We start from the raw sequence: 27,825 nt of genomic DNA, 5'->3' as shown, positions 1-27,825 counted from the left end.
GATGCACCAGCATTAGGAGACATAGTCCAATTCCCCAGGTTGTTCTCTAAAGTCCCCTTAAAGCCAAGGGTGGGGAGGGAAATGATATAGTAGACAGCACTACCCCAATTCTGTGTCTAAAGAAATCCTCAGGCGCCTTCACGAATTCTGAAAGAATGCTCAGTTTTTTCAAAGATTGATAGGTATGCTGTGCATGCATGTGTGGTACCTACTCAACTTTCCTCAGACTTTGGTGTCTTGGATAAAACAGACAGTGGAAAAATTTATATTTTCATGTCCTGTAACACTTACATGTCCTTCTACTTAGCAATTCCACTTCCAGTTATTATCCTAGAGAAATAACTTATAGCTGAACACAAAGATGCATGAACATGGCCATGCACTGAAGCATTGTTTATAATAGTCAAAAATTTAAATGACCTAATGACATCCAGTAGCAAAATAATTAAATGAAGGCATAGATCTATATAGAGGAATAGTATTAAACAGAAGGTTGACATTAGCATAGCTACAATGCATATTGTAGAATTTTAATAAGCTACAAAGGGAGATACACAATATGGATCCAAGTATGCCAAAAGAAAACTGTACATTTGTATATATGTATGTGTATATAAATGCATAGAAAAGAATTTTGAGGCTGGGTGTGGTGGCTCATGCCTGTAATCCTGCACTTTGGGAGGCCAAGGCGGGTGAATCACTTGAGATCAGGAGTTCAAGACCAGCCTGGCCAACATGGCGAAACCCCATCTCTACTAAAAATACACAAAATTGGCTAAGTATAGTGGTGCATGCCTGTAATCCCAGCTACTTGGGAAGCTGAGGCAGAAGCATACCCGGGAGGCGGATGTTGCCATGAGCAGTGTGAGACTCTGTCTCAAAAAAAAAAAGGAGTTTTGAAGGAGACTCAGGAAATTCAGGATAGTGACTACCTCTGAAGGATAGAGCTTGGAGAGGGAAAATAAAGGAAAGCTTTCCCTTTTTGCTATGTAGACTTGGCTCAGTTTTTTCATTTTAATTATTCCAGTGGAAACATTTTACTTTTGCAATTAAAATGCAACATTAACATTGAAAATGCAGGCGGGGGCCAGTGGCTCACGCTTGTAATGCCAGCACTTTGGGAGGCCAAGGCGGGCAAATCATGAGGTCAGGAGTTTGAGACCAGCCTGGCCAACACAATGAAATCCCATATCTACTAAAAATACAAAAATTAGCTGGGCGTGGCAGCAGGCGCCTGTAATTCCTGCTACTCGGGAGGCTGAGGCAGGAGAATTGCTTGAACCCGGGAGGTGGAGGTTGCAGTGAGCCAAGATTGCACCATTGCATGCCAGCCTGGGTGACAAAGCTAGATTCCACCCCCCCCAAAAAAAAAATTGAAAATGCAGTAATTACATGAAGTTGGAGAAATGGGTTTTGATTTTCTAGAGAATTTCCCATTCCATGTTGATTAGATTTTGTCTCTGTAGCCTCCCAATGTAAACACCGATAGATGTCAATACACCGATAGATGTTTAGCAGCTGGTAGTTCCTGCCATGTACAACTGCCAAGCAGCAGTGAGGTCCTTTGTTTCAGAGGTGTGTGGGTGCAGTGATTATTTGCTACGGTTGGAAACTTGTTTAAGGAGGTTCACGCAAGTGAGGTGAATGGCATTAAGGGGGAAGAAATGTGCTTCAGAGTCCTGAATTTGTGCCTTCAGGGACCTGGCCTCAGGCTAAGTCCAGTCATTGGGAGCACGCTGGACTTCGAGGTTGTGAATTCATCACTAAAAGTTTGCTTCATTGCCAAGATGCCATTTCCAAACATATAGTGATTGCCTTGCAAATGCATCCTGAAGACATGACCCTATTTCTCTGACTTTCATTCATCAGACCAAGACTTTAATAATGGATACTGATGTCTCCCTGCTGCTGGGTCCAAAGTCGTCCTCTAGAAGAAATTTCTTTTGACCTTAAAAATAGGTTTTGGCCGGGCGCGGTGGCTCAAGCCTGTAATCCCAGCACTTTGGGAGGCCGAGGTGGGTGGATCACGAGGTCAAGAGATCAAGACCATCCTGGTCAACATGGTGAAACCCCGTCTCTACTAAAATTACAAAAAATTAGCTGGGCATGGTGGCGCGTACCTGTAATCCCAGCTACTCAGGAGGCTGAGGCAGGAGAATTGCCTGAACCCAGGAGGCGGAGGTTGCGGTGAGCCGAGATCGCGCCATTGCACTCCAGCCTGGGTAACAAGAGCGAAACTCCATCTCAAAAAAAAAAAAAAAAAATAGGTTTTGTTCCTTTTCCTGTCAACCCACTCTTCACTTGCAGGATGCTTTGCCTGTATTGGTTACCCAGAAATGATTACATGAAGAATGAAAGAAAAAGAACTAAACATCCATAATTTTTTTTTTAAAACCCAGGTTTTTCTTTTATATTTTAAATATAAAGTTAACTTTGGGAGGCTGAGGCAGGAGGATCGCTTGAGGCTAGGAATTTGAGATCAGCCTAGGCAACAAAGTGAGACCCCCATCTCTACAAAAAATAACAAAAATTAGCTGGGTGTGGTGTGCATGCCTGTAGTCCAGCTACTGAGGAGGCTAAGGTCAGAGGATTGCTTGAGCCCAGGAGGTTGAGGCTGCAGCGAGCTGTAATTGCACCACTACACTCTATTCTGGAGCTCTCATGGAGCTGCTGGCTGACCAGGGAGGGATACTATTCCATTTCTGATAACAAAGGATCTAAGCCCCTCTGTTATTGACTTCATCTTCTCAAAGCGGCTCCACCATGCTGTTGTAGCTGTACCACTGGCCACCCGGAGAGTTTCTACAGTAGCCTGCAGCGGTCCAAACCTCAGTTATTGGAGCACCCAAAAGAAGGAAGGCATTTCCCACTGGCATAGCTGAAAATAGACATTCTTATAACAGAGCGAGAAAAAACCCGCCCATTTATGGCCAGACCAGAAATGAATTTTGTGGAGTCAAAAAGAACAGTAAGTCACACTCCCACATTCTAACTGACAGCACGCTGCTGTTTTAAGTTCAGTCCTATGTAGTAACTTTTGCTCAGGCAAAATCGCCAATAAAAGGGAGCCCCAAGTTTTGGAGCCTGACAATAATTTCACCCTGTTTCTTCTGGGAAGCTTCCAAATGTGCATCTCCAATTAAGTATGCAGTTAAAAGGAAAGTGAGATCACAATAACAATAATTGTATGGTAACTCGCCGTTAGTTTGAGAATCAGGCACACATAACAAACTCCGTGCGGTCCCAGCATGTCTGCTTTTTTGTTCATTCTTTTATTTATTTACGATGTTATCTGCTAGATGTCTAGGACCAGGCTAAGATCTAAATGGTGCTCAGTATTATTGTTGGAATAAAGGAATGACAAAGCTAAAAAAGAATTATTAAGCTGCATATGTATTTTTTCTCAAACCAGTGTCGTGTTACTCTTGCTATGCACAGATGGAAAGCAACATTGAATGTATTAATGCTTATTCTATTACTAGGTGAGAATCCTGAACTCTCTGGCTTAGAAAGAATCTTAGCAAGACATCAGTTGCCAGAAGAGATTAATCTGACCCCAAAGCCGAACAGAATGCCCCCGTGGAAAAGAAAAATCATCAACAATGTAAATGATGCGTGGAAGAAATGTCACTTACTGAAGAGAAACACGAATGAGCCTCCCATGTCCACCATAGTTGTCAGGTAGACTCTAATTTCTGCCCTATGTGGATATACTTAGAGATACACAGGGTGATCACAAATTCTCTATATGCCTTAGCTAAAAAACGATTTAATGCGGTCTTTAACATATACAGAGAGCATAAAAATTGTTGCAGCCCACAGTCCCTGGGTAAAGAAAAACAAGACACAGAGAAACAGCAAAGCAGTGGACAGTCCAGCCGAGGACTGACCCCAACTGTTTGTTCCACAGCATGTTTACTGAGGATACAAGGAAGAACCTAATTCATAATTAATCTGATTATAAACTATTAAGGACAAAGGTTCAGGAAATGTTCTTGAACAGAGGAGGGTTTTTTTTGTTTTTTGTTTTTTTGGTTTTTTTTTGTTGCCCAGGCTGGAGTGCAGTGAGGCGATCTTGGCTTACCACAACCTCCACCTCCTGGATTCAAGTGATTCTTCTGCCTCAGCCCCCGAAGTAGCTGGGATTACAGGTGAGTGCCACCACACCCAGCTATTGTTTTGTATTTTTAGTAGAGACGAGGTTTCACCATGTTGGCCAGGATGGTCTCAAACTCCTGACCTTGTGATCTGCCTGCCTTGGCCTCCCAAAGTGCTGGGAATACAGGCGTGAGCCACCTGCATCAGGCCTAGCAGAGGAGGTTTATTGGAAAGCAAATGTATCTTCTTGGAACATCAGCACTTTCATAGGGTACTCAGCATTCTCGAGTTCTGGCCAAGTGCATAATTGCTAAGTTCATCCACAACCTCTTATCAATAGGGTGAGTATGTCTCAATGTATGATCTCCTGCTTCTGGGAACTTGCAGTAAGGAGTAATCAGGAATATTTGAGGCTGCTGAAATTCTCCACAATTCCCTCCCCACCCCCACCCTTTTTTTTGAGATAGAGTCTCACTCTGTCGCTAGGCTAGAGTGCAATGGGGCAGCCTTAGCTCACTGCAACCTCTGCCTCCTGGGTTCAAGTGATTCTCCTGCCTCAGCCTCTCAAATAGCTGGGATTACAGGCTCGTATCACCACACCCAGCTAATTTTTGTATATTTAGTAGAGATGGGGTTTCACCATGTTGGCCAGGATGGTCTCTATCTCTTGACCTCGTGATCCACCCTTCTCGGCCTCCCAAAGTGCTGGGACCATTGTTGGATGGGGTCCACCTGAATTGTTTGGATCTTAGAAACTTCTTTTTGGATGGTTTTTAAAGCCACAGACACAGACACACCTAATCAGGGATAAGGTGCAGCACTCGGTTTTCATGATAGCACACCCTCCCGCTTTGGGCTGCTGTGAGCATGTCTAGAGCCATTTTATTTTGTAGCACAATTCTTTGAATCTGGCTTACTTCTTTATTCAGCAACGTAATTCCTGCTTGAGTTGCATTAAAGGCAGCAGCTGGGTGCTTGGCGAGGGCCTCTACAGATTGTTCAGTTGAGATTGCCCTGGCTTGTGGCGAAAATACAGTTGTTAAATAGTGCCACCAGGAGGCATGGCGGCGTCTAGACAGATATTTATGTTCTACCATTTCCCAGTGATTTGGTAATTGAGGAAGATGTTCAAGGATTCGGGCCGGAATGTGTGGCTTTCCCCAGCAGCAGATATTGGACCAATTTAATGGAAGGCATAACCAGCCATGACTTTCACAGAACCATAAATTACCAGGAGAGACAGCATATACTCCATAAGAATTGTTTTGCCCCGATCGACTGGTCAGCGTCTCACATCCCCATTTAGTGCTTGAATTTGGTACACTTATGGTCTGACACAATTCCGTAGGTGAACTACCTACTGGAATTTCTTCTTTTTGAGAAATACAGCTCGGAATCCTTTGGGGCAACACTACTTTTTCCGTGGTATACCAGAGAGTTCCGTCCCACACAGAATACCCGAAGGAAGGTTTAGGGGGCAGTTTGGTGTGACGCCACTTTAAATATCAAGAAAATAAGGAACCAGGAATGTTGTGACGTTTTTTCCACTGTAAAAAATGTCCCCAGTCTTTTTCTATAAATTATCTTTTAAACTGCCGCCACATCTCATTACAGGATATGGTTTTTTCTATTCTGCCACCACTCCAGATGTTCCCACTGGGACGGAGCTTCAGGGTGCATACTCCATGGACACCCTGCACCACTAGAAACAGGAAACCAGGCACACATCCAGCAGTTGGATTGGTTAGCAACCTGCACTGTGGTCTGGGTCCATTGGACATAGGTGTTAGCAGAGACAAAACATAACAGTATTGCCATTAAGACCCCTACTTTGATCGAAGAAGCTGTGAGTGTTGCCATCACAGCCAGTAATAAATTTTCTGGTGTAAGTTCCTGTCCTGCATTACGAATAGCCGTTTCAGTGTGACCAGAGGATTTTCATGTTCTCCCAAGTAGGCAACTTATGATCTCCTTCCCCTTCTCTGGGGAACAGTAGGTGCCTTTCTCTCTGGCTGCTCGGTCGTCATCAATCAGAACTTTGGGATCAGGTTTTTCAATCCTTGATGCCAACTCATGGTATGGTTTAACGCATCAAGGAGGAACTCACAGAGGACCTGTAGGAGAAGCACAGCAGCATAGCCTCCTCTGCATGTGATAAGGGGCACTGGCCCCTTCCACATGGGATCCGGTGGCTGTTGATACAATATTAATGGTTTATCTGATTCTTGTGGGTTAGAAAAATAAGTGACCGCATGTGAGATTACTGCCGGCATTTTAAAAAGTAAATGGTCAATAGTCAACAAAGCGATATTAATCCTAACTCACGGCTTTGTCAAGGGAGGCAACTCCGCCTTTTGTTTTTTCAGAACTAGCTTTAACAGGTGATGAGCTTGTTCTACATTGGCTTGTCCAGTAGGATTATAGGGAATGCCGAACGTATGCTTGATATCCCAGCGAATGCAAAAAGCAGCAAATGTTTGAGAAGCATAGGCAGGTTCATTGTTCGTCTTAAGCAGATGAGGATAACCCAAAGCAGCAAAAGCCTGAAAAAGATGATTATGAATGTGATTAACACGCTCATCTTTCTTTTTTTTTCATTTTTTTTTTTTGAGATGGAGTTTCGCTCTTGTTACCCAGGCTGGAGTGCAGTGGCACGATCTCGGCCCACCGCAACCTCCGCCTCCCGGGTTCAGGCAATTCTCCTGCCTCAGCCTCCTGAGTAGCTGAGATTACAGGCACGCGCCACCATGCCCAGCTAATTTTTTGTATTTTTAGTAGAGACGGGGTTTCACCATGTTGACCAGGATGGTCTCGATCTCTTGACCTCGTGATCCACCCGCCTCGGCCTCCCAAAGTGCTGGGATTACAGGCTTGAGCCACCGCGCCTGGCCCCACGCTCACCTTTTTGAGGAGAAGCCCAGGTAGCGTTGGAAAATGTATTAATAGAAACATGAACATCTGGGAGAGGTTTAAGATTGGGAATCTGAGTAACATCCATTTGCCTTAGCTCATCTGGAGCAGGGCCTCTGGGATTCGTGCCTATGGCAGCACTAGAAAATGTTAATGCCTGACAAGTAGGGCAAGAATAGACAAGTTGCTGAGCTTGCTGCTTAGGAATAGAAAAATATTTTATTAGTGAATGGGCATTCTGATGGAAGAATTGATGAGAAGAAAAAGGATTGGTAAATAAAGAATTAATCAGCCGCAGACTAGTGTTTGCAATTTTGTTCGCAGTTGCCAAGGGCCCTGAAAGATGGGAGTAGCTGCGAATATGCATTAGGAAGACGGTTTTACTGTGACGGGACAGCAATATTTGAACAGCTAGAAATAAGGGCAGCAGATGAGTTGAAATATTGTCCCTTATAGTGGCCTGAGGCAATAGGGGAACAAGATTGGCAACGTATGAGGAATTAGGGATAATATTAAGCACACAATGGGGGAATTTTTGAAGAGCTAATATTAGAGCTCCAACTTCTGCTTTTTGAGTTGACGACATTTACGGAGAAAAGCGTTTATTCCATTTGTTATTTGCACACCAAACCATGACTTCCTGATGTGGCTTACTATTAGTAAAAACAGTGAGAGCGTTTGGAATAGGATGCAAGCTGATTATAGTTTGTTGCTTTCAGGGTAAGAGTTTTGAGGCTTGGAGATGAAAGTCTGAAGGAAAATGGGAAGTCAAGTGTTTTATGTAATTAGATGCTGCTATTTGAAAGGATAAATTATGAGTATAAACTGGTGTCATTTGTTCCATTGGAAAAGGTAAATGGATTTTTATGACATAACAGCCTTGTAACTACAAAGCTTAATGACAGCCAAGAGAAATTGAAATAATGGAGGCAAGTGGAGTGGGAATAGGGTGTTTAGGCTGTGATGGCAAGTGGAGCCATTTAACAATCAATAGTTGGTTCTTGTTGGTTATTTGACCCAATAGTGCTGTAGGGCTTAAAGGTGTTAACAAAATAAAGAGGTGTAAGGAATGATCCAGGAAATGCTAAAAGAACTTTTTATTAGCCAGTTGCGATAATTTCTGATGTTGTTCGTTAAGGACGTGTATGGAGACAGGGGAGGAGGTTCCTGCCAGCAATAGAAATGTTTTAACAAATAGGTAGGAATACCCAAAGAGGCCCGTAACCAATTGATATGTCCCGATACATGCTGGAGCTGAGATGATGTCAATGGAGATGGAATACCCAGAGATGGCAAGGTTGGGTGAACTGTGAATTGAAACCCCAAGTAAGAATAAGGTTCTTTGTATTGAACCTTTTCTGGGGCTATATGAAGTCCTGCCCTTATAAGGACCTGTTGTAATTCTTGAATTGGGAGGTCTTAATTAGGTTCAGCTAACAAAATATTAAACTTGTAATGACATAATAGAAGGTGAGGATATAACTGTTGAAAAGGTTTTAAAGCCACACTAATGTAATATTGACAAAGAGTGGGAGAATTCATTAGACCTTGAGGAACACGATCCAATGATAGCGTTGAGTAGGCTGAGAGTTACTGTATTCAGGAACAGAAAAGGCAAAGTGTGGTCTGTCTTTTGGATATAGGGGAATGTTAAAAAAAAAAAAAGTTCTTTAAATTAATAACAACTAAAGAATAGGTGCGGGGAATTAAACTTGGATTCGGGACACCTAATTGTAGGGGGCCCATAGGATTTAATTGTGCATTTATAGCTCTCAAATGATGCAACCACTGCCACTTACCAGGTTTTGGGGGGATAGTAAAGCTAGGAGAATTCCAAGGGCTGTTGGATATTTCTATATGACCTGCCTCAATTGTTTTTGTACCAACTGTTGGATAATTTAAATTTTGTGCCAAGGAATGGGCCACTGCACCACTCATACAGGAGGGCCTTCTTTCCAACTAAGCTTAATGGGTTTAATAGGAGCAGTGGCCCTTAGGATAAATTTGTTTGAACAGATATATTAAATTGAGCTAGCAGATCCCGTCCCCGAATGCTTAGAGGAATATCCATAACAAAAAGCATTATCTATCCTTTATTATTATCTGTATCAACAAAGCATAGGGACTTGCTGCTCCGATAGGCCTGCTGGGTACCTCCAATCCCCAGCAGTCTATTCTGTACCAGATATAAGGGCCACGCCCGAGGCTAATGAGATAGGGTGATTATAGTTACATCAGCCCCTGTGTCTGAGTCCAGAAAATTGTACATTATTTACAGATAATGTCACTATTGTACATTAGTACCAGCTCGGCTGGGAGACCCCCACCCAGATGGTGCTGATGGTATTGAGTGGCAGACAACCAAACAGAACAACAGAGTGGATCTACCTGTGGGACCAACAGCCTGAGAGCTGAGAGGCTAACAGCATTCCAGGCTGAAGGCCCCGAGCAGATTCTCATCCGTGTATTTATTTGCTCTTAGACAGGTAGTCTTATTAATACACAGGTGTTCCACATTTACTCATAATGCAAGAATATACCAAGTAGGCAGCTGTTACCCGCCTACCACTAACTACAAACTAAAAGGTATTCTCCACAAAGGAGCCATGAGGGCAGGGTAAACTTAATGTTTCTCAGCACTATTAGTTGATTTTCTCCCAGGTTTACAATCCAGTTAACAGTCGTAGGACCAAACCCTTTGTCTTTTCCTTTAGCTCCCATTGCTTTGGGAACCCAATAAGATATTAAAACTAGCTGTGCAATGGACATTCCCTTTTCTAATTTTAGGTAATGATGAGCCCATGCCTGAACTCTTATTATTCTGGTATAATCAGAGTTAATTAATCCTGGGACAACCGTAAGTCCCATTTTTACCATGTGGGATTTCCCTAATAACAGGACACAATACCCTGGGGGCAGTGGACTTTTGGTAAGAGTAGGAGTTACATGTACTTCTCCTGGTATCTCAGTTACACATTCTTTAGCTAGAATTAGGTCAAGGCCGCACGACCGACTATTGCTGAAGTTAACTGTGAAATGGATTGCCAGGAGACGAGGTTTCTGTTACTTTGGAGATTCCTTGGGGCTCCAGGACTGGCCAAGTATGGGCCATAGTTGAGGGTCGCTGTTTGGTGTTCCGGGCCGGGAACGAGCCCCTCCTCAAGTTTTCCTGGTCCTTGCTTTCTTTGGACTGACATTGATTAGCCCAATGATAACCCTTTTGACATTTAGGACATTTACGGGTTGGGCGTTTAACCTCTGATCTGCATTCCTTTTGCATATGTCCCACTTTACCACATGGAAAGCACTGAACAGAAGGGCATAGGGCCACGGCCTTCTGGATTTTTGTGTCTATGTTCTGACAAGCCCATATACATTCAGCAAGACTCACTCCTAGGGGTATTTTTAACTGGTAACAAGGCATTTTTGCAATTTTCATTAGCATTTTTATAGGCCAATTGCATTAGCAACATATTGCATGCATCAAAATTATTAACTTGCTTCTCTAAGGCTCCTTGTAATCTTTCTGTAAAACTCATGTAAGGCTCTATGGCTCCCTGATGAATTGTGGAGAAGGACCCCTGCAGGGCACCTACTTCAGGGATTTTATTCCAGGTGTGTAGAACAGCTTGGGCAATTTGAGAAAAAGCCCACGGGTCTAAAGCAGCTTGTTGTGCAGGGCTCAGGTAATCACCTGCTCCCTTAAGCATATCAGCCGAAATAGGGATATTATGATTTAAATTTTCCATGGCAAACATAGCACATTGGTTATAACACTCATGCAACCAAACAGAATATTGGGCTGGGAACACCGTCTTTATCAATGTTTTCCAGTCCCAAGGGGTCATCTCACACCCTCCTCCTGTACCCTCTATTATGCCTTTTGTAAAGGAACTGGAAACTCCGTTTTCTTTAATACTCCTTTTAAACTCCTTAAAAACCATAAAAGGCAGTTGCTCCTGCTGGGGGTGGGGGTTGGTTAGTGGCTGTTATGACTGAAAATGCTACAATACCTTCTTCCTTTTTTGCTTCCTTTATGAGATTTTCAATAACCCAGCGTGGTTCTTGCCCTTCCTCACCTGGAGCAGTTTCACTGTACAGCTGGGACTGCTTCTTTTCCATGGGGAGCATTTTTGGTATTAAATCTGCCCAGGGTGTTTCTCTTTCCGCTAAGGATCCTACTGCCACTCGGCAAAGATGCCATGTATGCAACTATGCTACAGTTACAAACTCTGTCTCTTTTTGCAGCTGTCTTCCTATTCACTCCCCGTCTCAAGACTCTGTGGACCCTTCCCCCAGGGTACCATGGGCACTGATTGTAAATTACTTTCAAAAGGAAAGATAATTCAGCATCAGAAACCTGACATCCTGTTTTGTGTAGCAAGAGTGAGGTCTCGCTTGTGAGCGGTTTGCAAAGCTGAGAAAGAATGACCCATGCCCTTGAAAAAACAAAGGATACCCCTGCCGCAGGCTTTCAAAGCTATGGTACCTGGCGAAATGGATGTCCGATTTCCTGTGCGAGGCCTGGAGAGGATATCTGCGGGAGGGCCATGGAGGGAGGGTCCCTGTTTGGGCACCAACTGTAGCAGCCCACAGTCCCTGGGTAAAGAAAAACAAGACACAGAGAAACAGCGAAGCAGTGGACAGTCCCACTGAGGACTGATCCCAACTGTTTGTTCCACAGCATATTTATTGAGGATACAAGGAAGCACCTAATCCATAATTAATCTGATTATAAACTATTAAGGACAAAGGTTCAGGCAATGTTCCTTAGCAGAGGAGGTTTAATGGAAAGCAAATGTGTCTTCTCAGAACATCAACACTTCTATAGGGTGCTCAGCAGTCTCCAGTTCTGGCCAAGTCCATAATTGCTAAGTTCATCCAGAACCTCTTATCAACAGTGTGTTTCAACCTATGATCTCATACTTCTGGGAACCTGCAGTAAGAAGTAGTCAAGAACATTTGAGGCTGTTGAGCTTCTCCACAGAAAATAAGCACTGCTCTATATAAAAGCACGTGGGCCCCATTTTTACCCACCTGCAAACTGCTGGAGGAATCCTCATTGGGAATAAACACATGGAGATGGGAGCAGGTGTGTGGGTCTCCCACGGGCCATTGCAGTCTAGAATAGTGAGCAGAAATCTATCAAGGCCAGAGTGGGATTCTTGGAGACAAATCCAGCCACTGAGCTGTGGGGATTTTTGGCTGCGTAAGTCGAGAAGCAGCAGGTCCACCACTGGCATGCCCAGGGGCTAGGATACCATAGTAGGACATGGCAGAGCTTTGGCTTTATACCTGGTCTGCCAGATTTTACACTGAGAGAACTGGCGCACCATTGGACAGTGTTAACAAAGGGAGTGACGTGATCTGACTCAAATCCTCTCTGGCCTCCCAAGGAATGCATAGGTGGAGGAGAGCTGTTGGGAGCTTTTACAGCTCTGCAGGTAAGGGGGGGTGGCCCAGGTGGTAATGGTGAGGATGTGGAATTGGCTGGATTCTGGTGCTCAAAGTCACAAGCTTTGGTTCCTTGGCAAATTATCTTTTTTGGTGCACTTTTTCCCTGCTTATATCAGATAGATGGAATTTCTTTCTTTTCTTTTCTTTTTTTTTTTTTTTTTGAGAATCTTGCTCTGTCACCAGGCTGGAGTGCAGTGACGCAATCTCGGCTCACTGCAACCTCCACCTCCTGGGTTCAAGCGATTCTTCCACCTCAGCCTCCTGAGTAGCTGAGACCACAGGCACGTGCCACCATGCCCGGCTCATTTTTTTGTGTTTTTAGTATAGACAGGGTTCCAACATTGCCAGGATGGTCTAGATCTCTTGACCTTGTGATCTGCCCACCTCAGCCTCTCAAAGTGCTAGGATTACAGGCATGAGCCACCGCGCCTGGCCCAGATAGATAGTATTTCTATATTTGTTTCTTTTGTATTGCTGCATGCATTGCTGTACAATGCAATGATGCCTACACTTTGTACATAGTAGGCATTCAAACAATTTTGTCAGGCTGACAGGATAAATGTATGGGTTGCTATAAAGACAGGAACATTTCTGACTTGAAGGTAACATAACCGGGAGACAGTTTCAGCTTATGAGTTTGCCTTAACTGGAGCTTCCCCTGGGATCATTGTCCTGGTGAAATAGTGTCCTTGTCTACATTTTTTCCAGTGTCCTCAGTGGTGTAATTTGCCAATTTGATTTAAATATTTGTAGCCAAAGAACACAAAGCTATATTATAAAAGAAGGTGGTTAATGGAAGCATGATGTTTTCTGGACAATACAAAGACACTAAATTTTTGTCCAGAAATGGGTAAAGGTTATATTAAGTGATGATATGTGATTACTGAAGTGAAGATTATTTGACCATGCTTTGGATACCTGATATGGTTTGGCTCTGTCTTCACCCAAATCTCATCTTGAATTATAAGCCCCACATGTCAGAGGAGGGGCCCGTTGGGAGGTGATTGGATTATGGGGACAGGTTTCCTCCTTGCTGTTCTCATGATAGTGAGTAAGTTCTCATGAGATCTGATGGTTTTAAAGTGTAGCAGGTCTCCAATTGCTGTCTGTCTCTCTCCCACTCCACCATGGTAAGATGTGCCTGGCTTCCCCTTTGCCTTCCACCCCGATTGTAAGTTTCCTGAGGCTTCCCAATCATGCTTCCTGCTAAGCCTGAGGAACTATGATTTAATTAAACCTCTTTTCTTCATAAATTACTCAGTCTCAGGTAGTTCTTTATAGCAATGTGAAGACAGAATAACACAGGCCTATTTTTAAAAATTCAAGTCGCGCAACCATAGAACATTAAACACCTCAATTTAGGTCCCGATGTCTTCATGTGAAATTACAGATCTTTATAGCCTAGTTTAGTTTCTGAAAATATAGCTAGAGTATCAGAACATAGGAAATGACATTTCTTTTTCTTTTTTTTTTAACATTTTATTCTACAAACATTTATTTGCTTTCCTTAAAAGCAGGGACTGTCAGCCTGTCTTATTTGTTTTTGTATTTCCAAGTTATGAGTCGGAGTTTCAAGTGCTGAGATAGAAATAAGAATGCAAAAGTTTTCCCGGGAGTGGTGTTGCATCAAACTGAAGCGGGAAAACAGCACTGGGCAGGGATTCAAGAGGTGGAGAAACAGGCTTCGCCTCAGCGCAAGGAGTTGCAAAGTCATGTTGCAGGGGGCTTGGGTGGAGGAAAGGTTGGAGGATTAGGGCCATTTTCCAATTGATTGATCATGAACCTTGTCTTGGTTGCTGTGACTCCAGATTCCTGAAGGATCTGCTAAATTAACTGTTCTAGTTCTGAGGATGTCTCCTGGCATCAGTGATTCTTGCCCTATTACCTGGTAACATGGTAACTATCATCACTTGATAACTGTATTATTCTTAATTCTTTGTGACTTAACTGGCACCCTTGAGAGAATTCATTCTTTAGCCAAAGCAAGCCTGACTATTATGAAGAATTATCAATACTAGCTTTGTTCTTAAAACTAGAACTACCATATGACCCAGCAATCCCACTACTGGGTATGAACCCAAAGGAAAGGAAATCAGTATGCTGCCGGGCACAGTGGTTCACGTCTGTAATCCCAGCACTTTGGGAGACTGAGGTGGGCAGATTAAATGAGGTCTGGAGTTTGAGACCAGCCTGACCAATATGGAGAAACTCCATCTCTACTAAAAGTACAAAATTAGCCCAGCATGGTGGCATATGCCCATAATCCCAGCTACTCAGAAGGTTGAGGCAGGAGAATCACTTGAACCCGGGAGGTGGAGGTTGCAGTGAGCTGAGATTGCGCCATTGCACTCCAGCCTGGGCAACAAGATTAAAAACTCCATCTCAAAAAAAAAAAATGAAGTAAAACATTATGTCAAAGAGCTCTGTGCCCTCTCATGTGCATTGCAACACTATTCACAACAGCCAAGATAGATCGCCAGCCTAGGTTTCCATTGGCAGATGAATTTATTTATTTATTTATTTATTTATTTATTCCCCATTTATTTATTTTATTGCATTTTAGGTTTTGGGGTACATGTGAAGAACATGCAAAATTGTTGCATAGGTACACACGTGGCAGTGTGATTTGCTGCCTTCCTCCCCATCACCTACATCTGGCATTTCTCCCCTTGCTATCTCTCCCCAGCTCCCCACACCCCACCTTCCCTCCCCTATTTCTCCCCAACTGACCCCAGTGTGTAGTGCTCCCCTCCCTGTGTCCATGTGTTCTCATTGTTCAACACCCGCCTATGAGTGAGAACATGCGGTGTTTGATCTACTGCTCTTCTGTCAGTTTGCTGAGAATGATGGTTTCCAGGTTCAATCATGTCCCTACAAAGGACCCAAACTCATCGTTTTTGATGGCTGCATAATATTCCATGGTGTATATGTGCCACATTTTCCCTATCCAGTCTATCGTCAATGGGCATTTGGGTTGGTTCCAGGTCTTTGCTATTGTAAACAGTGCTGTAATGAACATTCGTGTGCACGTACTACTATAAGTAGAACGATTTGTAATCCTTTGGATATGTACCCAGTAATGGGATTGCTGGGTCAAATGGAATTTCTATTTCTAGGTCCTTGAGGAATCGCCACACTGTCTTCCACAATGGTTGAAGTAATTTACACTCCCACCAACAGTGCAAAAGTGTTCCTATTTCTCCACATCCCCTCCAGCATCTGTTGTCTCCAGATTTTTTAATGATCGCCATTCTAACTGGCGTGAGATGGTATCTCAATGTTGTTTTGATTTGCATTTCTCTGATGACCAGTGATGATGAGCATTTTTTCATGTTTGTTGGCCTCATGTATGTCTTCTTTTGTAAAGTGTCTGTTCATATCCTTTGCCCACTTTTGAATGAGCTTGTTAGTTTTTTTCTTGTAAATCTGTTTTAGTTCTTTGTAAATTCTGGATATCAGCCCTTTGTCAGATGGGTAAACTGCAAAAATTTTTTCTCATTCTGTTGGTTGCCGATTCACTCTAATGACTGTTTCTTTTGCCGTGCAGAAGCTGTGGTCCCATTTGTCTATTTTGGCTTTTGTTGTCAATGCTTTTGGTGTTTTTTTTGTCATGAAGTCCTTGCCTACACCTATGTCCTGAATGGTTTTGCCTAGATTTTCTTCTAGGGTTTTTATGGTGTTAGGTCTTATGTTTAAGTCTTTAATCCATCTGGAGTTAATTTTAGTGTAAGGTGTCAGGAAGGGGCCCAGTTTCTGCTTTCTGCACATGGCTAGCCAGCTTTCCCAACACCATTTATTGAACAGGGAATCCTTTCCCCATTGCTTGTTTTTGTCTGGTTTGTCAAAAATCAGATGGTTGTAGATATGTTTTGTTGCCTCCGAGACCTCTGTTCTGTTCCATTGGTCTATATCTCTGTTTTGGTACCAGTACCGTGCTGTTTTGATTACTGTAGCCTTGTAGTATAGTTTGAAGTCCGGTAGTGTGATGCCTCCCGCTTTGTTCTTTTTGCTTAGAATTGACTTGGCTATGCGGGCTCTCTTTTGGTTCCATGTGAAGTTTAAGGTGATTTTTTCCAGTTCTGTGAAGAAGGTCATTGGTAGCTTGACAGATGAATGAATTTAAAAATCTGGTATATATACACAAAAGAATGCTTTTTAGCATCAAAAAGAACAAAATTCTGTCATTTGAGGCAACATGGATGAGGCTAGAGGACATTATATTAAGTGAAATAAACCAGGCACAGAAAGACAAACTTCACGTGGTTCTCACTCATTTGTGGGTGCTAAAAATTAAAACAGTTGGAGACAATCCAAGATGACTCAATAGGAACAGGTCTGGAGTGCAGTTTCCAGTGAGAACACAGAGGATGAGTGATCACTGCATTTCCAAACAAATTTTTACTGCCTGTAGACCAGGAGATTCCCAGGCGGACAGCGGGTCTCCGCACAAAAACACACACAAATCTGGGCACTGTTTCCACTGGTGCCTAGAATGCCTGGGAGACAGAGTTGCCAATTCAACTGAAGAAAAGGGGGCTGAAACAGGGAGCCAGGTGATCTGGCTCAGGGGGTCCCACTCCCACAAAGACCAGCAATCTGAAACGCTCTGGATTGAGAGTTTCACAGCAAGGACAGCCAGACCTGGGATGGTCCAGCTCTGTGGGGGGAAGTCCGTCTGCCATTAGTAAGGCAGTACACTGAGGCAGTCTGCCATTACCGAGGCAGTCTGACATTACTGAAGCAGTCCGCCATTACCGAGACAGTCTGCTATTACCAAGGCAGTCCGCCATTACTGAGGCAATCCGCCATTACAGAGACAGTCCTCCATTACTGAGGCAGACTGCCATTACTGAGGCAGTTCTAACTATATCTCTATAAACAAAACTGCAAGGAAGCTCACATGGCAGCTGGGCAGAGTCCACACCAGCTCAGCAACGCCTCTGCTGGCAGCCTGTGACTCAGCTACCTCCTCGTTGGGCAGGGCATCTCTGAAAAAAGGCAGCAGCATGTCAGTAACTTATAAATAAAGCCCCACCTTCCCGGGACAGAGCCTCTGGGGAAAAAAAGGTGGTTATGAGTTCCCCTGCAGCAGACTTAAATGTACTTGCCCAGCAGCTCTGAACAGAACAACGAAGCTCACAGCTCAGCACTTGAGCTCCTTTAAGGGGCAGATTGTCTCCTCAAGCAGCTCCCCAACCCCTGTATATCCAAAGAGACACCTCATAAAGGAGAGCTCAGGCTGACATCTGGCGGGCATCCTTCTGGGACAAAGACAACAGAAGAAGAAACTGGCAGCAACCCTTACTGTTCTGCAGTTGCTGCAGGTGATCTCCAGGCAAGCAGGGTCTGGAGTGGACCTCCAGCAGTCCTACAGCAGAGGGACCTGACTGTTAGAAGGAAAACTAAAAAAACAGAAAGAAATAACTTCATCATCAACAAAAAGGACATTCACTTAGAGACCCCATCTGAAAGTCACCAACTACAAGACCACAGGTGAATAAATCCACAAAGATGGGAAGAAACAAGTGCAAAAAGGAAGAAAATGCCCCAAACCAGAATGCCTCTCCTCCTCCGAGAGATCACAACTCCTCACCAGCAAGGGAACAAGGCTGGATGGAGAATGAGTATGATGAATTGACAGAAATAGGCTTCAGGAAGTGGGTAATAACAAAATTCTCTGAGCTAAAAGAACATGTTCTAACCGAATGCAAAGAAACTAAGAACCTTGAAAAAAGGTTTGATGAAATGCTAATGAGAATAAACAGCTTAGAGAAGAATATAAATGAATTGATGGAGCTGAAAAACACAACATGTGAACTTCGTGAAGCATATACAAGTTTTAATAGCCGAATTGACCAAGCAGAAGAAAGGATATCAGAGATTGAAGATCAAGTCAATGAAACAAAATGAGAAGGCAAGATTGGAGAAAAAAGAGTAAAAAGAAACGAACAAAGCCTCCAAGAAATATGGGATTACATGAAAAGACCTAATCTACGTTTGATAGGTGTACCTGAATGTGATGGAGAGAATGAATCAAAGCTGGAAAACAATGCTAAGGGCAACCAGAGAGAAGGGTCGATATACCCACAAAGGGAAGTCCATCAGACTGACAGTGGATCTCTCAGCAGAAACCCTACAAGCCAGAAGAGAGTGGAGGCCAATATTCAACATCCTTAAGGAAAATAACTTTCAACCTAGAATTTCATATCCAGCCAAACTAAGCTTCATAAGCGAAGGAGAAATAAAATCCTTTACAAACAAGCAATTGCTCAGAGATTTCACTACCACCAGGTCTGCCTTACAAGAGCTCCTGAAAGAAGCACTAAACAAGGAAAGGAAAAACCAGTACCAGCCACTCCAAAAACGTACCAAATGGTAAAGAGCATTAACACAATGAAGAAACTGCATCAACTAATGTGCAAAACAACCAGCTAGCATCAAAATGGCAGGACCAAATTCACACATAACAATAATAACCTTAAATGTTAATGGGCTAAATGCCCCAATCAAAAGACACAGACTGGCAAATTGGATAAAAAGTTAAGACCCATTGGTGTGCTGTATCCAGGAAACCCATCTCACATGCAAGGACTAACATAGGCTCGAAATAAAGGGATGAAGGAAGATTTACCAAGCAAATCGAGAGCAAAAAAAAGCAGGAGTTGCAGTCCTAGTCTCTGATAAAATAGACTTTAAACCAACAAAGATCTAAAGAGACAAAGAAGGGCATTACATAACGGTAAAAGGATCAATGCAACAAGAAGAGCTAATGATCCTGAATATATACGCACCCAATACAGAAGCACCCAGATACATAAAACAAGTTCTTAATGACCTACAAAGAGACTTAGACTCCCACACAATAATAGTGGGAGACTTTAACACTCCGCTGTCAATATTAGACATATCAATGAGACAGAAGATTAACAAGGATATCCATGACTTGAACTCAGATCTGGACCAAGCAAACCTAACAGACATTTACAGAACTCTCCACCCCAAATCCACAGAACATACATTGTTCTCAGCACCACATCACACCTACTCTAAAATTAACCACATAATTGGAAGTAAATCTCTCCTCAGCAAATGCAAAAGAACAGAAATCATAACAAACAGTCTCTCAGACCACAGTGCAATCAAATTAGAACTCAGGATTAAGAAACTAACTCAGAATCACACAACTTCATGGAAACAGAACAACTGGCTCTTGAATGTTGACTGGATAAACAATGAAATGAAGGCAGAAATAAAGATGTTCTTACAAAACAACGAGAATGAAGACACAACATACCAGAATCTCTGGGGCACATTTATAGCAATAAATGCCCACATGAGAATCAAGGAAAGATCTAAAATAGACACCCTATCATCAAAATTGAAAGAGCTAGAGGAGCAAGATCAAAAAACTCAGAAGCTAGCAGAAGACAAGAAATAACTAAGATCAGAGCAGAACTGAAGGAGACAGAGACACAAAAAAAAAACCCTTCAAAAAATTAATAAATCCAGGAGCTGATTTTTTGAAAAGATCAACAAAATAGACCACTAGCCAGATTAATAAAAAAGAAAAGAGAGAAGAATCAAATAGATGCAATAAAAAAACGATAAGGGGGATATCACCACAGATTCCACAGAAATACAAACTACCATCAGAGGTTACTACAAACAACTCTATGCACGTAAACCAATAAACCTGGAAGAAATGGATAAATTCCTGGACATGTACACCCTCCCAAGCCTAAACCAGGAAGAAGTCAAAACCCTGAATAGACCAATAACAAGGGCTGAAGTGGAGACAGCAATTAATAGCCTACCAATTAAAAAAAGCCCAGGTCCAGATGGGTTCACAGCCGAACTCTACCACACATACAAAGAGGAGCTGGTACCACTCCTTCTGAAACTATTCCAAACAATCCAAAAAGAGGGAATCCTTCCCAAATCATTTTATGAGACCAATATCACCCTGATGCCAAAATCCACAGCGACTGAACAAGAAAAGAAAATTTCAGGCCAATATCCATGATGAACATAGATGCAAAAATCTTCAATAAAATACTGGCAAACTGATCGCAACAGCACATCAAAAAGCTTATCCATCACGATCAAGTAGGCTTGATCCTGGGGATGTGAGGCCGGTTCAACGTACACAAGTCTATAAATGTAATTCGCCACATAAACAGAACCAAAGGCAAAAACCACATGATTATCTCAATAGATACAGAGAAGGCCTTCAACAAAATTCAACAGCCCTTTATGCTAAAAACCCTCAATAAACTAGCTATTGATGGAACATATCTCAAAATAATAAAAGCTATTTATGACAAACCACAGCCAATATCATGCTGAATGGGCAAAAACTGGAAGCATTCCCTTTGAAATCTGGCACCAGACAAGGATGCCCTCTCTCACCACTCCTATGGAAGCTCTAGCCAGAGCAATCAGGCAAGAAAAGAAATAAAGGGCATTCAATTAGGAAAGGAGGAAATCAAATTGTCTCTATTTGCAGATAACATGATTGTATATTTAGAAGACCCCATTGTGTCAGCCCCAAATCTCCTTAAACTAAGCAACTTCAGCAAAGTCTCAGGATACAAAATCAATGTGCAGAAATCACAAGCATTCGCATACACCAATAACAGACTTAAAGATAACAGCCAAATCAAGAATTAACTGCCATTCACAATTGCTACAAAGAGAATAAAATACCTAGGAATCAACTAACAAAGAATGTAAAGGACCTCTTCAAGGAGAATTACAAACCACTGCTCAAGGAAATAAGACAGGACACAAACAGATGGAAAAACATTCCATGATAATGGTTAGAAATAATCAATATTGTGGCCGGGCGCGGTGGCTCACACCTGTAATCCCAGCACTTTGGGAGGCCGAGGCGGGTGGATCACGAGGTCAAGAGATCGACACCATCCTGGTCAACATGGTGAAACCCCGTCTCTACTAAAAATACAAAAAATCAGCTAGGCATGGTGGTGCATGCCTGTAATCCCAGCTACTCAGGAGGCTGAGGCAGGAGAATTGCCTGAACCCAGGAGGCGGAGGTTGCGGTGAGCCGAGATCGCACCATTGCACTCCAGCCTGGGCAACAAGAGCGAAACTCCGTCTCAAAAAAAAAAAAAAAAAAAAAAGAATCAATATTGTGAAAATAGCCATACTGCCCAAAACAATTTATAGATTCAATGCTATCCCCATCAAGCTACCTATGATCCTCTTCACAGAATTGGAAAAAAACACCTTAAACTTCATATGGAACCAAAAGAGAGCCCACATAGCCAAGTCAATTCTAGGCAAAAAGAGCAAAGCTGGAGGCATCACACTACCTGACTTCAAACTATGCTACAAGTCTACAGTAATCAAAACAGCACGGTACTGGTACCAAAACAGAGATATAGACCAATAGAACAGAACAGAGGCCTCGGAGGCAACACCACACATCTATAGCCATCTGATCTCTGACAAACCTGACAAAAACAAGCAATGGGGAAAGGATTCCCTATTTAATAAATAGTGTTGGGAAAACTGGCTAGCCATGTGCAGAAAACAGAAACTGGACCCCTTCCTGACACGTTACACTAAAATTAACTCCAAATGGATTAAAGACTTAAACATAATACCTAACACCATAAAAACTCTAGAAGAATACCTAAGCAGCACCATTCAGGGCAGGCATAGGCAAGGACTTCATGACTAAAACACCGAAAGCATTGGCAACAAAAGCCAAAATAGATAAATGGGACCTAATCAAACTCCACAGCTTCTGTACAACAAAGGAAACAATCATTAGAATGAACTAGCAACCAACAGAATGGGAAAAATTTTTTGCAATCTACCCATCTGACAAAGGGCTAATATCCAGAATCTACAAAGAACTAAAACAGATATACAAGAAAAAAACAAACAAACCCATGCAAAAGTGGGCAAAGGATATGAACAGACATTTTTCAAAAGAAGACATATATGAGGCCAACAAACATATGAAAAATTGCTCATCGTCACTGGTCATCAGAGAAATGCAAATCAAAACTACATTGAGATACCATCTCACACCAGTTAGAATGGCGATCATTAAAAAATCTGGAGACAACGGATGCTGGAGAGGATGTGGAGAAATAGGAACACTTTTACACTGTTGGGAGTGTAAATTAATTCAGCCACTGTGGAAGACAGTGTGGCGATTCCTCAAGGACCTAGAAATAGAACTTCCATTTGACCCAGCAATCCCATTACTGGGTATATATCCAAAGGATTATAAATTGTTCTATTATAAAGACACATGCACACGAATGTTCATTGCAGCATTGTTTACAATAGCAAAGACCAGGAACCAACCCAAATGCCCATCAATGATAGACTGGACAGGGAAAATGCGGCACATATACACCATGGAATGCTATGCAGCCATAAAAAATGATGAGTTTGTGTCCTTTGTAGGGATATGGATGAACCTGGAAACCATCGTTTTCAGCAAACTGATACGAGAACAGAAAATCAAACACTTCATGTTCTCACTCATAGGCGGGTATTGAACAATGAGAACACATGGACACAGGGAGGGGAGCACCACACACTGGGGTCTGTTGGGGGGCCAGGGGAGGGACAGCAGGTGGGTAGGGAGTTGGGGAGGGATAACATGGAGAGAAATGCCAGATATAGGTGATGGGGATGGAGGCAGCAAACCACATTGCCATGTATGTGCTTATGGGACAATCCTGCATGTTCTTCACATGTACCCCAGAACCTAAACTGCAATTAAAAAAAAATATATATATATATATATATGTGAAGTAGGCGAAAGATCTTGAGGAATAAAGCCATGGAACACTTGAAGATTACACTGGGATGAAGAGAATTAACTTTATCGAACCCATATCTAAAAAGCAGGGCTCGCTCAGGAGGAATTCCACTCACAGGCCAGCACGTTCATTCTGGAGTGGTGCGCCCTGAGCTGCTCGACCTACAGAACTGACACGTTCTGTCTTTCCACCTTTCTGTGGCAGGCGTGGACTGTTTTTCATTGTCTTCGCCACATGTTCTCTCCTTGGTGTATGTTGCAATTATTGACTTGTAGAGCATCAAAAAGAAACAAAGCAAACCTCCAAGAACAGCAGAATTTGGCCAGAGCCAAAAGCAACTCAGAATGTGAACTAAACTTACTCAAAGCAGGCAGGGCAAGAAGACAGAGGCTTATGAAAATGCCTTTTGATTGAACCAAAGACTGGAGCCAAAGCATCTGTGTCCAGAAGCCTCTTTTTCATGGATGAGCCTCCAATCTCAACCTGCAAGAAGCCAGCTGGATGAGGGGAGGCTGGCAGCTGCATCTCAGTGAGCTGAAGCCACAAAGCCATCCCACTTTGGCACTGGAGTCTCGAGCCGCATGAGTTCTAACAAATTCCACACCCACGGCAGCGGATCTATCCCCGCGTTTAGGGCAATGTGCATTCCAGTCACACTGTGTCCATTAGTGACACATTCTGTTATTCTACTGATTGCATCAGCCCTTGTCTCAATTACCCAAAGATGCCGTGACTATAGGAGTCCAGATTTACATTATAAAGGCTTCCCCCACCCCAGGCCCGGCCCCCAGCACCCAGCCTGAGACACTAGTGACCTGCACCACAGAAGCCCTCTGTGTGCCTGTCCCCCACATCTTCCAGGAGTAGCCCCTGCCCTGACTTCTAACAGCATAGATCAATCCGGGAGAGACCACTCAGAGCACAATCACCTTGTTATTACACGTTCAGTCAGTAAGTGAATATGTCATCTATCCTATCCCCCATGTTTCATTCATTTCTCCACTGAGAGACAATGGAGCTAAGAGACACGAGTCTCATTGCCAGGGTTTGATTCTGGCCTGGCCATTGCTTATCCCCATGAGGTTCTTTTTCCTCATCTTTAAAATGAGAGCAAAAACATCAGATTACCCCGAGGAGTAAATAAGATAATGTGTGGGACATATCACATAAACAGCTCCCCTAGCCCATAGGAAGCAGCCTCAGTCCATTCCCCTTTCTCCTTCCTTCTTTCCTCCATTCATTCCTGCTGCTCTTTCTTTTCTTTCACTCATTCATTCTTTCTGTTCGTCTTCATCAGCAGCATCTCCTGGAAGCAGTTCTGGCCTTGGCAGCTGCTAGCACAGCCACTTTCCAGGAGGACGGGCCCTGGCAGCTCTGGGACTCTCGCCCTCCCTGGTTCTCACGCCACTCCAAGGGAACCACTCACGGGACAGCCCCAGAACTCGGTGAGGCAGGCATGGTGGTGGCAAGGTCTGAGGTTCCCACCTGCCCTGTCGAGATCCTTCCGATGAGGCCGCCCTAGCTCCAGACTCCTCCCTCTCGATGTCCCACCCCATGCCACTGTCTGCAGCAAATGGCACCACCAGCCCCCATGTTCCCTGGCATTTCTTCTCTCAGCCTGGCTTTCAATCCGTTTCCTGATCCTTTCATGTTCCTTACTTTTGGATTTCTAAAACCTGTCCCTTCTCCTCCATTTCCACAGCCTTCATTCATTCCAACGTTTTTCCTCTTGGATACGATGGACCCCTCATCCCAGATGCTGTGTCCAATCTGGGTTCTCAAAAGTGTATCTCCCAGGTCAGATCCAGCACTTCCTACTCTTGCAGTCCCACTGCCCGACCTCCCCCAGGAAGCCCCCAGTGCACCATCTCCCTCCTACCTGGCGCCTCAGCTCACACCTCGCCAGAGATGATCCACCCTCTTCACCTCCCACCGTGGCCCAGATCACGGCCCCCAGAACTCCAAACCTTTATTTGGCAGCAAGTCCTCCTGCCACTGGCCAGTGTGCTCGGCGATGGGGGCACAGTCACATGCAGTCTGTGCTCCTGGGAACATCCTGGTTTGCACTGAAGAGAGAAGTGAGGAGGCAGTGCCTGTTTCCCAGGATCCTCCCTGACTGTGCTGCACATGCTGAGCTGCACATTAGGCAGGGCGGGGGCATGCTGGGTCACAGGAAAGCACATGGAATGGTCCTTACCACCTGGAGTCCATGGTCTGGCGTTGTGAGTGCACCAGCAGTGGTGATGCTAAGGTTTCCAGGTGACACCCATGGGTATAGCTGTATCCTTAGTCCAAAGCATCCCTCACCAGGGGGGCTTAGCCACGGCAGCCTCCATTAAGAGATCATGCTCTGGGCACTTCAGTGGGGGATCACAGAGAAACACCTTTACCCCTGTGCCGCTGAGTCAGGCTGGGGCTGGATGGGCTGGGAGTTCACTGATGAACACTAAAGTGGTATGTTCCCAGGCTCGTGGTCACTGTCTGACCTGTTGGCAGCCCTGTTACAGTCATTGAGTGGCTCGTTGTCCACTTCTCTGACCAGTCTGTGAAGTGCACAGCCTCCAGAAAGTGTGGTCTGAGCAGGAGACTCTGCAGCCCCTCCCTCACACACCAGAGCCCCCAGAAGGGATTTCATGATTGTCCTAATGTTACCCCACATAGAACTAAAAAGAGACTGTGTGGCTGGGTGCGATTGTTCATGTCTGTAATTCCCAGCACTTTAGGAGGCTGAGACAGGTGGATCACAAGAGGTCAGGACTTCAAGACCAGCCTGGCCAACGTGATGAAACCCTGTCTCTACTAAAAATACAAAAATTAGCTAGGTGTGATGGCGCACTTCCATAATGCCAGCTACTGGGGAGGCTAAGGCAGGAGAACCACTTGAGCTTGGGAGGCAGAGGTGGCAGTGAGCTGAGATTGTGCCACTGCACTCCAGCCTGGGCAACAGAACAAGAATCTGACTCAGAGAGAGAGAGAGAGAGACTGTGTGCCTTCCATATTACTAGGACCAAAAAAAAAAAAAAAAAAAGCAAAGAAACTATAGACCATTTATCAAAATGTGGAAAATGCAAATAACCACTGGAAGAAATATAAAATGGAGCATAAGAGGATGAAAGTAAGAGCAAGTACATCTGCCATAACAAAATATGCAAATAAGATAAATGCAACTGGGGTAAAAATTACTATGTGCTACATAAATGGGAGCTTCCCAGCAAAGCAGTCAGGAAGGTGAACAGAGAGGGACAGTGCAGAGACCCACGTGGACAGAATGGGAAGAAACCGGGGGCTTCCATGATAATATCACAAAGCTAATTTTCATAATCTTCTAGGTGCCAAATCATACACCATTAAATATCAAGCAGAAATTGCTAAATGAAAGAAGATGCCTCCTTATAGATGTCCGCATTATCAAAAATATCTCATCTTATTCAGGTTTTGTTAGTAATACGTATAAGTACATGAAATTATAACATTTATGTTTACCTGGTACTGTGATTTGAATCTTTGTCTTCTCCAAAATTCATGTTGAAGTTTAATTGCCATTATAACAGTTTTAAGAGGTGAGAGTTTTAAGAGGTGATGAGGCCATCAGGGCTCAGCCTTAGGGAATGAATTAATGCTGTCGTCATGGAATGGGTTTGTTAGAAATGGGTGTGTTTCAAAGAAGGAAACTACAGACACTGGGACCTATTTGAGAATGGAGAGTGGGAGGAGGGAGAGGAGCAGAAAAGGTAACTGTTGGGTACTGGGCTTAATACCAGGGTGATGTAATAATCTGTACAACATTAAGAGATTTTCATGCTCTGGGCGCTTCACTGGGGGGATCAGAGAGAAATACCTTCAGCCCTGAGCAAGCTCAGTCAGGCTGGGGCTGGATGGGCTAAGAGCTCACTGATGAACACTAAAGTGGTATGTTCCCAGGCTCGTGGTCACTGTCTGACCTGTCGGCAGCCCTGTTACAGTCATTGAGTGGCTTGTTGTCCACTTCTTTGACCAGTCTGTGAAGTGCACAGCCTCCAGAAAGTGTGGTCTGAGCAGGAGACTCTGCAGCCCCTCCCTCACACACCAGAGCCCCCAGAAGGGATTTCATGATTGTCCTAATATTGCCTCACGTAGAACTAAAAAGAGACTGTGACTTGAGTATACCTATGTAACAAACCGGCACATGTTTCCCTGAACCCAAAATAAAAGTTTTCAAAAAAAGAAAAAAAAATTTAAAACAATTGTACTCATGGAGGTAGAGAGTAGAGGATGGTTTCCAGAGGCTGGGAAGGGTAGTGCGGGGTAGGAAGAAGTAAGAAAGAATACTGCATGTTCTCATTCATATGTGGAAGCTAAAAAAAGCTGATCTCGGCCTGGCGCGGTGGCTCACACCTGTAATCCCAGCATTTTGGGAGGCTGAGGCAAACGGATCATGAGGTCAGGGGTTCGAGACTAGCCTGGCCAACATGGTGAAACCCCGTCTCTACTAAAAATACAAAAATTAGCCGGTGTGGTGGCGGGTGCCTGTAATCCCAGCAACTCGGGAGGCTGAGGCAGGAAAATTGCTTGA

General features: G+C 43.7%; 1 protein-coding gene across 3 annotated transcripts in view; it reads left to right on the top strand.

The window, feature by feature from the left end:
- Window positions 1-27,825, top strand: part of CUNH6orf201 (chromosome unknown C6orf201 homolog) — a 74,966-nt gene that overhangs the window by 15,867 nt on the left and 31,274 nt on the right. For all 3 annotated transcript variants that reach the window (XR_004260367.1, XM_032250054.1, XM_032250053.1), the window contains one exon: window positions 3,483-3,681. Coding sequence is in view for 2 of the 3 variants with exons in the window: in XM_032250054.1 (XP_032105945.1) it covers window positions 3,483-3,681 (199 nt within the window). In the remaining variant the exon portion in view is untranslated. The remainder of the gene's footprint in view (window positions 1-3,482; window positions 3,682-27,825) is intronic.

The sequence above is a fragment of the Sapajus apella genome, unplaced genomic scaffold (genome assembly GCF_009761245.1).
Source record: "Sapajus apella isolate SASKATOON/1434 unplaced genomic scaffold, GSC_monkey_1.0 scaffold70, whole genome shotgun sequence".
NCBI classification, from domain to species: domain Eukaryota; kingdom Metazoa; phylum Chordata; class Mammalia; order Primates; family Cebidae; genus Sapajus; species Sapajus apella.
This window is presented reverse-complemented; position numbering and strand designations above follow the sequence as displayed.